Below are 13,936 nucleotides of genomic sequence, written 5' to 3' on the forward strand. Positions count from 1 at the left end.
ATGGATAATTCCCTATCAAAATTACCACCGACCGGCTTTGCCACCAAACACATAAAGACAGTATTCCGGCACAGCTGGCACAACTACATAATCACATGCATCAGGTAATGGAATGGGGAAGGGGGGAAAAGAGTGAATTTAATATTCCTACTTAGCTCTCTTTTGGCAATCATTTAATAGAAAAATCACCTTTTTAACCCCCCCCCCCCCCCCCCCCCCTTCTTCAAATATTTATCTCTTTTGCTTTATCATCATTTTTGAAAATTTGAATTTTAGGGACAATGGCAGAATAGCAGAAAGGAAGAGTGAAAATAGAAATGATTCTTCCAAAAGCAGAAGGGTTGGCAGGTATGGATAATGATGGGTGGTTCTGCACTTTAGATGGACTTAAAATAAAAGCTCTTTAAATAAAAAAGACAAAGAAGTAGTTCAAATATAGAACAAAAGCAGACACCGAGAGCATTTGTGTGTAGTTTATAACCTATGACCAGAAAACGTAGAGGACGGTGGGGGTGGGTGACCCAAAGCCTGTGATAATGAAAATACTAACGAAAAGGCTTCGGATGGGAACAATACAACAAACAATGGACGTTGCGGTTGCAAACCTTTCGTCAGCACAACAATAAACAAATGAAAGTTGAAAATAAAACAAAATGGAGTATAGATTATAGCGTCTGTTATATTTTATTTGTTTTCAACATTCATTTGTTTATTGTTGTGCTGATGAAGGGTTTGCAGCTAAAACGTCCATTGTCTGTATTGTTCCCATCAGAAGCCTTTCCATCATGGCCTATTACGAAAGAAAGATGAATTTTCATTTTATCAGTAATAAAAAGCATTAAAAAATTTATTTTTAAAAAAAATTTTAAATATAAATCTTAAAAAAAAATAAAAAAATAAAAAAATAAAAATAATAAAATATATATAATATAATATATATATATATATATATATATATATATATATATTATATATATATATATATATTTATTATTATTGAAGTGAGGGAGTAAGACAAGAAATAACTGGTTGTGAAACACACCGAGTGCATGTTGTTTTCTCGTTCCATTCCAAGCATCTCTTCCTCCACATTGTCTGCAGCCCCTTCTACAGCCACAATGCCATTTCGTATGGGTTCTATCATGAACAACTGGGGATGAGGGCAATGAAAAAAAAACCATTAAAATAGCTGTATTGCTTTTATACATACATATCATTTATCCACAATAACAAGTTTTATGATAACAAATTTCATCATGTCAAAAATTATTGCTGCTCGAGGCTTGAAAAATTATCATACAAAATGGCATACAAATTTACCTCCGATCTTTCAATAAATGGTTAAGACTGTTTTGGATTTTTTCTTTAAAACAATGAATGAAACGAATAATACAAATACAATGAATGGAAGATGATAAAAATGTAAATATGTAATGTGTGTGTTTCACACAGATCGTGCTTGTTACTCCATTTAAGAAATTAAGGAGCAGGCACCAGTGTAAAATAAAGAACTGAACAAGTGTGTATGAAAGGTGCCAGACAAAGCAAAAAAGAAAAATACAAGTTAAAAATATCCCATAAAATCAGTCGACCTCGACTGGGGATCGAACCTCAGATCTTACTGGTCAGACTTGATACCAGTCCTTCAGAGCCATTTGACCCATGGAGCCGGGGTTTATCCCATTTTCTGTAGCGTGAAACAGACAATAGCAATTGCTATACTTTGGATAGGACGCTAGTCTATCGCAAAGTACTTTCCACCAAATATAACAACCCATTCACTGCTGGGTGGACAGGAGGGGGGGGGGTCAGATATGAATCTCGACTGCACCAGGGATCAATCTCTGTCCTTTTGAGTGTGAAGTGAGTGCTCTACCAACTGAACTATCGGGACCCCCATCAACACGTCATGCAACAATCATATTTATATTTAATTCATAGTCATGAAATACCTGTTGTAAGACCGAGTTCATGTAGCAGGTAGCACCAGCATTCTTGAGGCCAACAAAACCTCGAGTCGGCCTCGGCCCAACCAAAGGAACGTACTCCCAGTCCATCACTGGTTGGTTGTCTGATCACATGAAAAGGAAAATTTAAAATAAACAATGCAAATAATTTTCTCACAAAGTACGGCTATGAGTAAAACTGGGATAGAAATTTTAACCCTTTAAAACAATGACACTAAATCTTTTTTTTCAAAATCATAATTTTCCCCATTCATGGTCTATCACTACTGAGACTCATGGCAATTACAACTACAATAATACGTAGTTTAATGAAACTATCACATAAGAACTCATCAAAATTGTTTTGGGCTTTTTTTTTTTAGGAGGGAGGAAGGATTCTATTGCTATTTGTTGTTTGTTTTTTTAAGGATTTTACAGCGCTTGCAACACATTTAGGTCATATCATCGCCGGTAAAAAGGAAGAAAATGGGATAGTAAAAAGTATTCTATTGCTGTTTTGAAACCGTTCAATTTTATGCCATAGAGAAAATCATTAATGTGAAATTTTACATGGTCTGGCAAAAATAAAAGGTCAATTCAAGATGATTTCTCAAAACAAATCAAAAAAACTTCTTTGCACAGAATTTAAAATTCTTTTTCTATTGTTTTTATTTCTTCCTCCTCTTCCTCTTTAAATAAAACCCATGTGGAGAAGGAAAAATAATAAGGAAGATTTGCCATAAATAACATCGTGACAGCTTTTACTAACCTGTATAGTACATATCAATGATCATCTTGGCAAGGTGTTTGAGGTTCTGTACACAGTCGATGCACAGAGCCACCAGCAGGTCATAGGCTGCTACCACAGTGTGAGAGCTGGAGCAGACGGGAACGGCTTGCTCTGACGGGAACTCCGTGTCAGACTTGCGAGACTGGGTGACCAGCTTGGATGCTGGGAAGATGAAGTCTTCTACGAGGATCTGTGTGAGGATAAATGGGAACAGACATTCATTTTTTTTTTTACTTTAGATACTCGACCATGCATCGATAATGAATTGTTATGAAGATTATGCACATTACCAAAATCTGAAACTAACAATTTAACGAATCCTTTATAATAAGAATAAACATTTTTCTTTGAAAGTCTGGCAAATGGTTCAAATGTTTACTATAGGCAATAGCCAATAGAAATCATAATTTCTCATATTTTCCACTTGATAGATGAAAATAAAATAAAATCAATAACATTGTAGATAAACATCAATGAAAGCGGGGGCAGATTTAACGAAAAGAAAGCAAACCAAAAATCAATGACAAGCAAGTAACACCAGATACAAAACAAGTAGAGTATCCATCAAATTGTAAAAGAGTAATAAAAAAAACACAAGCAAGTCAAATTTCAGCAAACATAAACACCAATAAATCAGCCACATTGGATAACCCTAAATGTCGCGTGAAAAATCTTCCCTTCAAGGTTTATTTCAAGCTAAAGCTGGACTGAAATGAACTAGGTATATTAACCAGATTGAAATTATGGAAAGTCCAAACCAGGATGTTTATATATAATCAAAAACTAATAACAAATTATACATTACCTTGATAAGGCCTGATCCCCCTTCCTTAGAACCAATCTCGTATTTGCGTTCTGGAGTCTGGAAAGCAAGGAGCTCCTTAGTGATACACATACGTCCCTCAAGCAACGCATCCTCCACTCGTGTCTCGCCAATTCTTAGACATTGATCCTGTCATAAGAAGAAATCAACAATGACAAAAGTGAAAACTTTTACCTGGTATATGAATCAATGGCGCTGAACTTTTAAAACTTTTATTTTTAGAAGTCTCAGGTTCAAGAAATTTTGACAAGTTGGTGGGGGGGCGCATTTAAATCCATATGCAAAGCAAAAATTTTCTAGATGAAGATACTAATGATGGCGATAACAATGTTGATGCCAGTGGTAGTGACGATTGGAGATCAAGAACGTGATGAAAACTACAACCAATGATTGTTTCGGTGATGATCTTACCCGGACTTCCATTAGCCAAGATATTTCATTGTTAAGCTGTGGTTCTACTGTCATACTTTCTTCTTTGGCAGCGTGATTCAGTAATCTGAAAAATGACAATAAAATAACATTTATGAGGTAAAAAGCTGATAAAAGGCATTTTTTTTAAATATCTATGTTTCATTTCTCAAAATATTCCATATGATTCATAGATCTTTGATCTTAATAGACACTTAGATAACCACACCTCTTGGACATTCGTCATAATGTAAACAATGGCAGTGATTGATAAACATAGCGAACTACACATGTTTTACTATCGATGGTATATGTCTATATACAGCTAAGCATGTTAATCCGAGCACATGTGAAGGCATGTCATAAATTCCATATTTTGATTGGTCAAAAATCTACTGGTTAATTGGTGAAAGCAGATGTTTTTCTTGTTTCCAATAACTGAGGTGTACTAAGCTAGAAAATATGGCAAGAACCTTTTCAATGGTTTTATCCACATTGAATCTCAAATTCTAACCGGATTCCCTCCAAAATAAAAAATAAAACAAAAAAAATATCATGCAGATATATGCCGAGTTGATATAAAATTAGATCCATTTTCTCATGCATCAATGATTTATCCAAGACTCACTTGCATAATAAGGTGAAGTATTCATGGGACTGCCTTGCATGTTCTTTCACTGTCGTCTGTGAAAAAGAAAAAGGGGAAGTTGAACTAAGACATTTTATTAAAATCTAAGGATGAAAATGATTAAAATTTGATTTTATTACTGATTATGAAAAAGACATTTAACATAACAGTGACTTGATACATTTTAAACCTTGCAAACATACAATCATAACAGTGACTTGATACATTTTAAACCTTGCAAACATACAATCATAACAGTGACTTGATACATTTTACACCTTGCAAACACACAATCATAACAGTGGTAAAGAGGTTAAATTTGACTTATTTTAAAATGTTTAAATATCCCTATGTAATGGCCGCATGTTCTATCTGTTTATTGATCTATCCTTAAACCAATGAACTTTTAGTTGTTAATCAATTTTTATTTCTAAATGAAACTTGATTCATACAATATAATTAAGAAAACGTACGTTTAATCGTTGCTCTTAAATTTCAAGCGTATTATATTGGTTACAAGTCTAGTCTACTTCAATTTTTTTTTTAAAAGGACAATACCTGTAGTTTAGTGAAGAGAAGTGTAACAAGCCACTTGAGATTGCGAGGATTAGCACTGCACTTTGAGAACATTTGGAAGAAATGTTCAGCTGCACAGATTCGTATTCCACGACTGATTAAAAACAAAAAGAAGAAAAAGCATGTAATTAAAAGATTTAACAAACACGATGTGACTCACATGATGCTTAAATATACTTTATAGATATTCAAATATATACTTTCAGGGTTGACAATTCAGGAGGCAAAGATTTACTGAACTGTTAAGCAACCACATTGACGGACCCTAAACTCCAGTAATAAGTCATTATGTAGCTACTTTTTCCCCCGTTTAGCAGATGATTGGAAAATATACTGAGGGTTTATAACATACTGAATTCCATTTTTTTTGTTTTTAAGGGTTTTACGACGCTTGCAACACATTTAGGTCATATGAGCGCCAATAAAAAGGAAGAAAATGGGATAGTAAAAAGTTATAGAATTACAATTAAAGCACAAAAGAAAAGGTGAGACAAAGAAGAATTGGTTCCCATAGGGAACAGATGTAGATTCCAAGAGCACACCGTCAAAGTACTTAGTTTGAGATCACCTAAAAGTCTCATCCAGACACAATCACAGGTCCCAACTAAGAGGAATACACTCAAATGTTTACCAATCATATAATATAACATGTAAACTAAATATAATACAATGCATAACAGAGAAATGATTTACAAGGTAAAAAATATAATCTCCCAAAACTATAACTATACATTTGACTGTTTCCCTCTCAGCCAAGGAATTCCAGCCAGGGTCAGGACAAAACCAAGTAATCTCATTCCAAGACAACGACAGGAAAAAATTGGAAAACGGGTATGGGGGTATAGAAGACACAGCATGTACCTCCCTGCCCACTACGGGAGGTCAGGAACCCCACCCAGACTGAATTCCGTAAATATACAGAAAATTGGCAACCTTGTACTTTATTATAAAATGAAAGTGAGTCGGTGAATTTTTCTCAACACCTTTTGAGTCAGAACATTTGAAACAACAAACAAATAAATCAATCAATTAATCAGAATAATTAAATAAGTAAATAAAATAATAAACCAATACATCTCGATCAAACCTAAAAAAATTAATCAATGGCCAAATTAAAGACAGTAACCTATATTGGTATAACAAATAAACATTAATTCTACAGAAAAGAAAAAAAATGAATAGACATGACTATTTAAAACAGTGTAAGGATTTAGTTAAAACCAATCAAATCTGTAAAATGACAGGTTGGTCTTATTATCAAAACAAAAGAAGAAACAAGAAGAGATAAAACAGAAATTAGATCTTCACCTGGTTTTACACAGGAGCAGCATATCAATGATGAAGTCCCTCCAGGCACTCTCCTTGTCCAGAGCGTCCAGTATAGGAGGACCGAGTGCCATGCAGACGGTCAGATTCTCCATGCCCTCCTTGGCCACCACAATGTCCTCACTGTCAGAGGGCAACGCCTCACGGGGCTGGGGAACCATTTCAAAAGAAACAGATAAGTATCAGCCAAAAACCTTGCTTTCAGCATAATAGCAATTATGAAAAGATTTTGTTTATGTTTTTATGTTTTTAAGGGTTTTACCGCGCTCGCAACACATAAGGTCATATCAGCGCCAGTAAAAAGGAAGAAAATGTGATAGTAATAAGTTCTAGAATTACATTTAAAGCACATAAGGAAAGGTAAGACAAAGGGGAATTGGTTCAAATAGGAAACAGATGTCCATTCCAAGAGCACACTATCAAAGAACTTAGTTTGAGATCACCTAAAAGTCTCATCCAGACATAAGCACAGATCCCACTAAGAGGAACACACTCAAATGTTTACAAATCATATGTAAAAATGAAAAGAGTAACAGCTCATAACAGAGAGATGATTTACAAGGAAAAAAATATCATCTCCCAAAACTATAACTATACACTCGACTGTTTCCCTCTCAGTCAAGGACTCCGACCAAAGTGAGGACAAAACCAAGCAATCTCATTCCAAGACAAAGACAGAAAGCAATTGGAAAACAGATAAGAGGGGATAGAAGACACAGAAAGTACCTCCCTGCCCGCTATGGGAGGTAGGAACCCCACCCAGGAAAAGATTTTCAAATATTGTAATCAAATATGTCACTCAATTATACATTGTTTTTTCCCCCATTATTTTCTTCTCAAAATTTTATTAATTTTTTTTTTTTAGTTTACAATTGTGCATTTAACTGTTTCAATACCAATCCATCTTGTACATTTTGTTTTTTATAATTATGATATATTATGTAAATAAACGAAAATTGACCTTACATCTTTGCAAAATATCAATTCCTTTTTTTTTTTTAAAGGGTTACCATATCTACAACTTTTTCGCTTTTTCAATGTTATTTAAATCACATAAACGAATTAAACTTTTGTTTGTTTGTTTGTTGCTTTAGGTCTCTTCCAACACAATTGAGGTTATATGAGAGACCGCCGAAACGAAAAAACAAGCAATCTAACAAAAATAGTACAAATGTAAATCAAAATCATAACCTAAAGATATCATAAGCTAAATTATAAATAACCAAGAACAAACAGGCAGAAGATTTACAGAAAAAAAAATATCCCCTGTCAAAAATACAATCACAAACCAAAGAAGAAGGATAGGCTAGTAAAGAGAAGAAGAAACGACATCACTATCGGATCGTACACCCATGCGAACATCATAGGTATATGATTCAAGGGTGATGCTCCCATCCAACCACCCGCCGAATTAAACTAACAACCGAAGATTGACACATGCGATTTTTATGTTTCCTTTTAACAGACACAAACTTATCATTCCTTGCCTCACCTTTTCAAAGACAGCGTGTATATCCTGATACGGTGCCGACACTAGATGGAAGCTACAGGCACTGGCTGACCAGACAATCTTCATGATGGCCTTGACTGTGTCCAAGTCCACGTCCACTCTGACAGCCTGTTTGAATAAAAGACGATAGAACTTATGAGTCTTCAGGACAAGAAACGAGAGAACTTATAACCATCGTCCATAAAAGATATATTTTTAAAAAACCAAAGATTCAGACATGCCACAAATATTTCTTTATAATTTAAAAAAATAATAATAATAATGTCATGAGACAAAAACAAACAAAAAAAAGATAAAACTATTTTTGGCCATTTTAATGTAAACCTCCTTTTTTAAAATCTTAAGTTAAAATATAGAGTAAATTCACTTTCAACAAAATATAGCTGAAAAGTAATTTACATCATCTACAATCAATTTCCAAAAAGATTTTAGTTTTGATTGTATCAAATTTTACTGTGGTAAGTCTGCATGTGGTTTTTCAAAAATATTTCGATTGACAGATTGAAAGCTTAAGTTCATATGGAATACAAATATTGTAACTATTCTTCCATTGCTATGTTAAGGTTGTTTATTTTAAGATTTATTCTGAGAACCGACATGTGGGGCAGTAAAACAAAATGAGATTTCGTGCCTTATGAAAGTCACTCTAAGAAAAAATGAATAAAAGAGTGGTTTGGCTACGTTTATCCAACATAATCTTTCCAAGGTTTGTAATTTTAATGGAGTAAAAATGTAATGAAAAAAATAATAATAAATAATCGTTAGTGTAATATTATATTTGAAGAATTAAGATCCAAAACCAGCTCACAACGTAGCCAAAAAAAACATTAAAAAATTTGAAAAAACTATTAATGTTTCCTGGTCAGACACCTGGTCAGTAATGATTAAAGACTGGTTTTGGTGTCCTGCTCACCTGTTTTCCTAGATTGACCCCTAGTCTAGACGCAGCACTCCTCATGCTGTACTCGGACTCGGGGCTTGGGATGTGGATGAGAGCCTGTTGGAGAGCCACTGCCTCTCCATGGACCTTGTGGGTGATATTGGCTTTACCCGCCTCCGAACTGCACGCCTCTGCCACAATCTGGACCTTGGCAATTCCTAGTATGGTCAGCATCATCTTGCTGATCTTCAATACTGTCTGGTAGGCAGCTCTGTGGAGGAGATAACATTATCTTGAATTTTGCTTGACAGTATTGTCATGTATGTCTCTTGTCTATTACATCAGCTTGAAAAGGCTGACCTTACTGTACTGAATCATGAAATAGGTTGTTTTATTTTATTTTGTAAAAATCAATTCAAGCTCGTGGAATAATAATAATAATAATAATAATAATAATAATAATAATAATAATAATAATAAAAATAATAAAAATAATAAAAATAATAAAATAATAAATAATAATAATAATAATAATAATAATAATAATAATAATAATAATAATAATAATAATAATAATAATAATAATAATAATAATAATACCAATATTCAGCAAAATGTGCAAAACAAGTATCTGATTTTTAATATACAAAAAGGGTTGCAAAAATGCACCAATAATAAGAACTTTACCTACCATTATTAACTCATTGCACTAGAAGAAATTGTGACTGTGCAAAATATTTTGCAAATTAACCAAATTCAAAGACTAAGTTTTGTATGCATAGAATGTGTTGGGTTTTCAAAAATTTTTAAATTCTATATTCCTTTGAAATTTGATTGCAATGGTCATTTTGTGTCATCTCGTTAAAATTGCACAGTTAAAAATTGGAAAAATAAAACAAAGTGTAATCTAATAAATCAATGAAAAATAGTTAAACCACCCCATGGAAACCAAAGAAAAGACATCAGAGAGAAACTTACCTTCTAGAAGGCAGATCTGCATTTGGCATGAAGTTATTTTTAGTGAGCATGTTGAGGGAGAGGCGAACACCGCCACTGACTACAAAGTTGGACTGGAATTCAAAGGCTTCATCGCATAGGGGATCCATGCTAGGCATCAGCAACGAGTAACACACCTGTATTCAAATAGAAAATCGTTATCTCCAAAACATACAAAAAAGGCTTCAGAGTTTGGCCCCCTCGACAAAGGCAACAAACAAACAAAATATTGTATCGTCCCTATGTAATTTTCAACTTCCATTGGTGTGAATTAACTCTTTCAAAATGGTTTACAATTGATGGAATCTAGTGTTTGATTCACTAACACATCTATTGATGGAATCTAGTGTTTGATTCAATAACACGTCTATTTCTAATAAATTACAATATTTTAACCCAGACTTCCTCTTTCATCGGTTTCTGAACCCAGAAGAAAGGGGTAAAACCCCCGATGAAGCTTAATTTGACACACCCAAACATCAAAATATGTGTCAGTGCATGACATAATCAGTAGGAAGGTGAAAGTTTTGGATTGGCATTTTCTGAAAGTATTTTAATCTTTATTTGAAGTAAATCAGGTGATTTTACATGAAGCTATGGTCAGATGTATGGGAATGGTATTCAGCAACTTTTCTCAAATTTCATACTTTTTCAACTTGAATAGCTGTAAAAAATATTTAGAAGTAAAATTAAGCTTTGATATTTACCGATGATGTACAAAAAGGGTTGATTTAATCATTTATGACAAGAACTCGTTTTTGATAAAAATTGACCTTCTAACTAAACTTGGCAATATCTCAGTTCAAACCTTTTCACCATCCGACTGATTACGTCATTCACTGTAATAAAATTTGTAATTGACCTTCTAACTAAACTTGGCAATATCTCAGTTCAAACCTTTTCACCATCCGACTGATTACGTCATTCACTGTAACAAATCAGGGGTGAGAATGACTGGTCATGAAAAAGGAGGACATCTTTCATCGTGAAGAAAATGACCCATCCATGCGACCATAACCTATAAATTTGAATTTCACTTAAATTCACTGAGATGCGATCCAAAATTTGTCTCGCAGCAATTTCTAACACGACTCGGTGGAATTTCAAAAGTTGAAAAGTGTAATTATAACATTTGGTGGTTGTAGTAAGGACGATGATGTAGTGGTGGTTGTAGTAGTAGTAGTAGTAGTAGTGGACGTATGGATGATAGTGTGGTGGTGGTTGTAGTAGCTGTGGTAGAAATGATGAGTGGTGGTAGGGATGATGTTGTGCTGGTTGTAGTGGTAGTGGTGGTAGGGATGATGATGTGGTGGTGGTTGTAGTTGTAGTGGTGGTAGGGATGATGTGGTGTTATTTGTAGTAGTAGTGGTGCTAGTGGGGGGGAGGGGGGGGGGGAGACTTATCTACCAGAATAATTTATGTATTGACCTTATGAATTCTATATTTTAAAATAGAAGAAAAGAGAAATAAAAAGAAAGGCAAAGGGAAAGAGGGAAAAACGAGAGAAGGGAAAGAGTGAAAAAAGAGAGAGAGAGAGAGAGAGAGAGAGAGAGAGAGAGAGAGAGAGAGAGAGAGAGAGAGATAGAGAGAGAGAGAGAGAGAGAGAGAGAGAGAGAGAGAGAGAGAGAGAGAGAGAGAGAGAGAGAGAGAGAGAGAGAGAGAGAGAGAGAGAGAGAGAGAGAGAGAGAGAGAGAGAGAGAGAGAGAGAGAGAGAGAGATTAAAAAGGCAACAGGTACCGACAATAGAGAAAAAAAATCCAGACCCATTGTCTCTCCCCTTCTCCTTCAACCATCAACTAGCTAATAAAAGAACACCACTGGTCGTCTGTGTCAACTGTGACATCTGGTGCCATTCTGTCTGGCCCGATGTCATAAAAACGGGACCGTCACCAAATTTCATGAGACTGAACACAGGTGTCAAAATATGACATAAGACATGATTGTGATTTTGTGGGTTTGAGGAAAATGTTTGACACGGCATATTTCTGAGAAATTCTCAAAATCACTGTTTATTTATCCAAAACAAATTTGAAAAAGGAGGAAATGTGATGGGGATGGGCGGAGGCAAATTACCATTTAGGCGGAAATCCGCCTTTAGGCGGAAGATTCTCAGCCCTGACAAATACTGACTCAATTGGCAGTTCTGCATATGTTGACAACTATTAACTCACTGCAGGTAATGTAAGATTTTACCTATGTTAACATTCATAATATCTTGCTATTTTAGCTAATGAAACCCTAGTGGCATTGCCATCTTGGAGAAAACTGTTAGATTTGCAAAGTAATAAATAAAGGAATATAAAGACATGGTTTGACATTATATTCACAGTGAAAGAAGTACACGATGCTACATTGTACATGGTACAAGCTTATAACTTACTGCTCATTGGTTAAAGAATCTTAAAATGTTATCAACAAACATTTCATTACCTCGATATTGTACAGAGTTTGGGTGGTGGAGTTATTGAAGAACATGCTCTCTAACTTGCTAGAAACGGGGTGACCTGATCTGGATCCTTCATAGCAAATGTCAGAGAATAACTTGACTATATGGGCATCTGAAAATTATAAAAAAACAAAAACATGTATCAGTCAATAAGGAACTATATTTCCCTGCAATGCAATTGTCAACAGCAAGTTTGCTAACAGTGATAATGTACGTACAGTCAGAATGCATGGGGAGATGTAAAATTTATTCAATGACATAACCAGAGGCCTTTTCCCACTCCACCTTTTTCCTGTCTTTTCTTTACTCAACCAATCACAATGCATTGAATTTCAGAATAATTCAACATAAGGACTCTGGATGACTATTTAGAAAAGAACAAAAGTCACCGGAGAGATTGTATTTAATTTCATAATAATTCAAACGAAAGAATTTGAATTCTTCATAGACCTTTTAAAAAATTGAACCAAGATCAACAGGTTGTCAGCAATGTTAACCGGAAGAATAATTGATTCGAGTCCAACAAAATGTCCATCACTCTCTAAACAATACCTGTGCGTCAACAAAATCAAATCAAATTTAGCACATTTTAAAGGTTTAAAAATCCTTCCAATTTCTTTTAAAAAGAGCGGTGAGAGCAGATGTTACCTGCTGGCATGATCTTGAGAACAGCTCTGGCCGTATCCCGAAGTTTCGGTTCCTGTAACTGACAACCGAGGTCTGACAATTGAAACAAGAACTGACTGTACTGGGCCTTTTGGGACATCAACTGTAGGAGGGAAACAGAATGATGCATAAATCAATAAATTCACTTCATTCTTCTAAAACAGCTATTAAAAAGAAATGTTCATACATCAATGGAGAGTGCAGCTTAGCACTCACTATCATACAATGTCATCTGCAGCGTTTAAAAGAAATAAAACAAGGCAACCGCTCTTCGATGATCAAAGAGATCAAAAAAGTGATCAGAGATGAGAGAGAGAGAGAGAGCGAGAGACAAAGAGAGAGAGAGAGAGAGAGCGAGAGACAGAGACACAGAGAGAGAGACAGACAGAGACAGAGACAGAGAGAGAGAGAGAGAGAGACAAAGACACAGAGAGAGAGAGAGAGAGAGAGAGAGAGACACAGAGAGAGAGAGACACACAGAGATTTTTTTTTTTTTTTGTTTTGTTTGTTTGTTGCTTTAGGTCTCTTCCAACACAATTGAGGTTATATAAGAGACCGCTGAAACAAAAAAAAACAAGCAATCTAACAAAAATAGTACAAATGTAAATCAAAATCATAACCTAAAGATTCATAAGCTAAAATTATAAATAACCAGAACAAACAGGCAAGATTTACAGAAAGAAAAAAATATCCCCTGTCAAAAATACAATCACAACCAAAGAAGCAGGATAGGCAGAAAGAGAAGAAGAAAGACATCACTACGATGTAATCGAGACACCAGAGAGAGAGGACACCAGAAGAGAGAGAGACGACAGAGAGAGAGAGAGAGAACAGAGAGAGAGAGAGAGAGAGAGAGAAGAAGAGAGAGAGAGAGAGAGAGAGAGGAGAGAGAGACAGAGAGAGAGAAAGAGAGAAGAAGAGAGAGCAGAGAAGAGAGACAG

The 13,936-nt window shown here is 34.9% G+C and overlaps 1 protein-coding gene across 1 annotated transcript in view; it reads right to left on the reverse strand.

Annotated features, from left to right (window-relative positions):
• Positions 1-13,936, reverse strand: part of LOC144980766 (ubiquitin carboxyl-terminal hydrolase 9X-like) — a 66,140-nt gene that overhangs the window by 22,940 nt on the left and 29,264 nt on the right. Inside the window, exons 25-37 of the mRNA XM_078928544.1 lie at positions 12,978-13,098; positions 12,314-12,441; positions 9,866-10,020; positions 8,921-9,158; positions 7,990-8,115; positions 6,480-6,646; positions 5,154-5,265; positions 4,596-4,651; positions 3,971-4,055; positions 3,542-3,688; positions 2,716-2,926; positions 1,953-2,071; positions 1,043-1,150 (exon numbers count right to left, since the gene is read on the reverse strand). Coding sequence (XP_078784670.1) covers positions 1,043-1,150; positions 1,953-2,071; positions 2,716-2,926; positions 3,542-3,688; positions 3,971-4,055; positions 4,596-4,651; positions 5,154-5,265; positions 6,480-6,646; positions 7,990-8,115; positions 8,921-9,158; positions 9,866-10,020; positions 12,314-12,441; positions 12,978-13,098 — 1,773 coding nt within the window. The remainder of the gene's footprint in view (positions 1-1,042; positions 1,151-1,952; positions 2,072-2,715; positions 2,927-3,541; positions 3,689-3,970; positions 4,056-4,595; positions 4,652-5,153; positions 5,266-6,479; positions 6,647-7,989; positions 8,116-8,920; positions 9,159-9,865; positions 10,021-12,313; positions 12,442-12,977; positions 13,099-13,936) is intronic.

The sequence above is a fragment of the Berghia stephanieae genome, chromosome 10 (genome assembly GCF_034508935.2).
Source record: "Berghia stephanieae isolate SIO BIC M18660-M18661 chromosome 10, UCSD_Bste_1.3, whole genome shotgun sequence".
Classification (NCBI taxonomy): domain Eukaryota; kingdom Metazoa; phylum Mollusca; class Gastropoda; order Nudibranchia; family Aeolidiidae; genus Berghia; species Berghia stephanieae.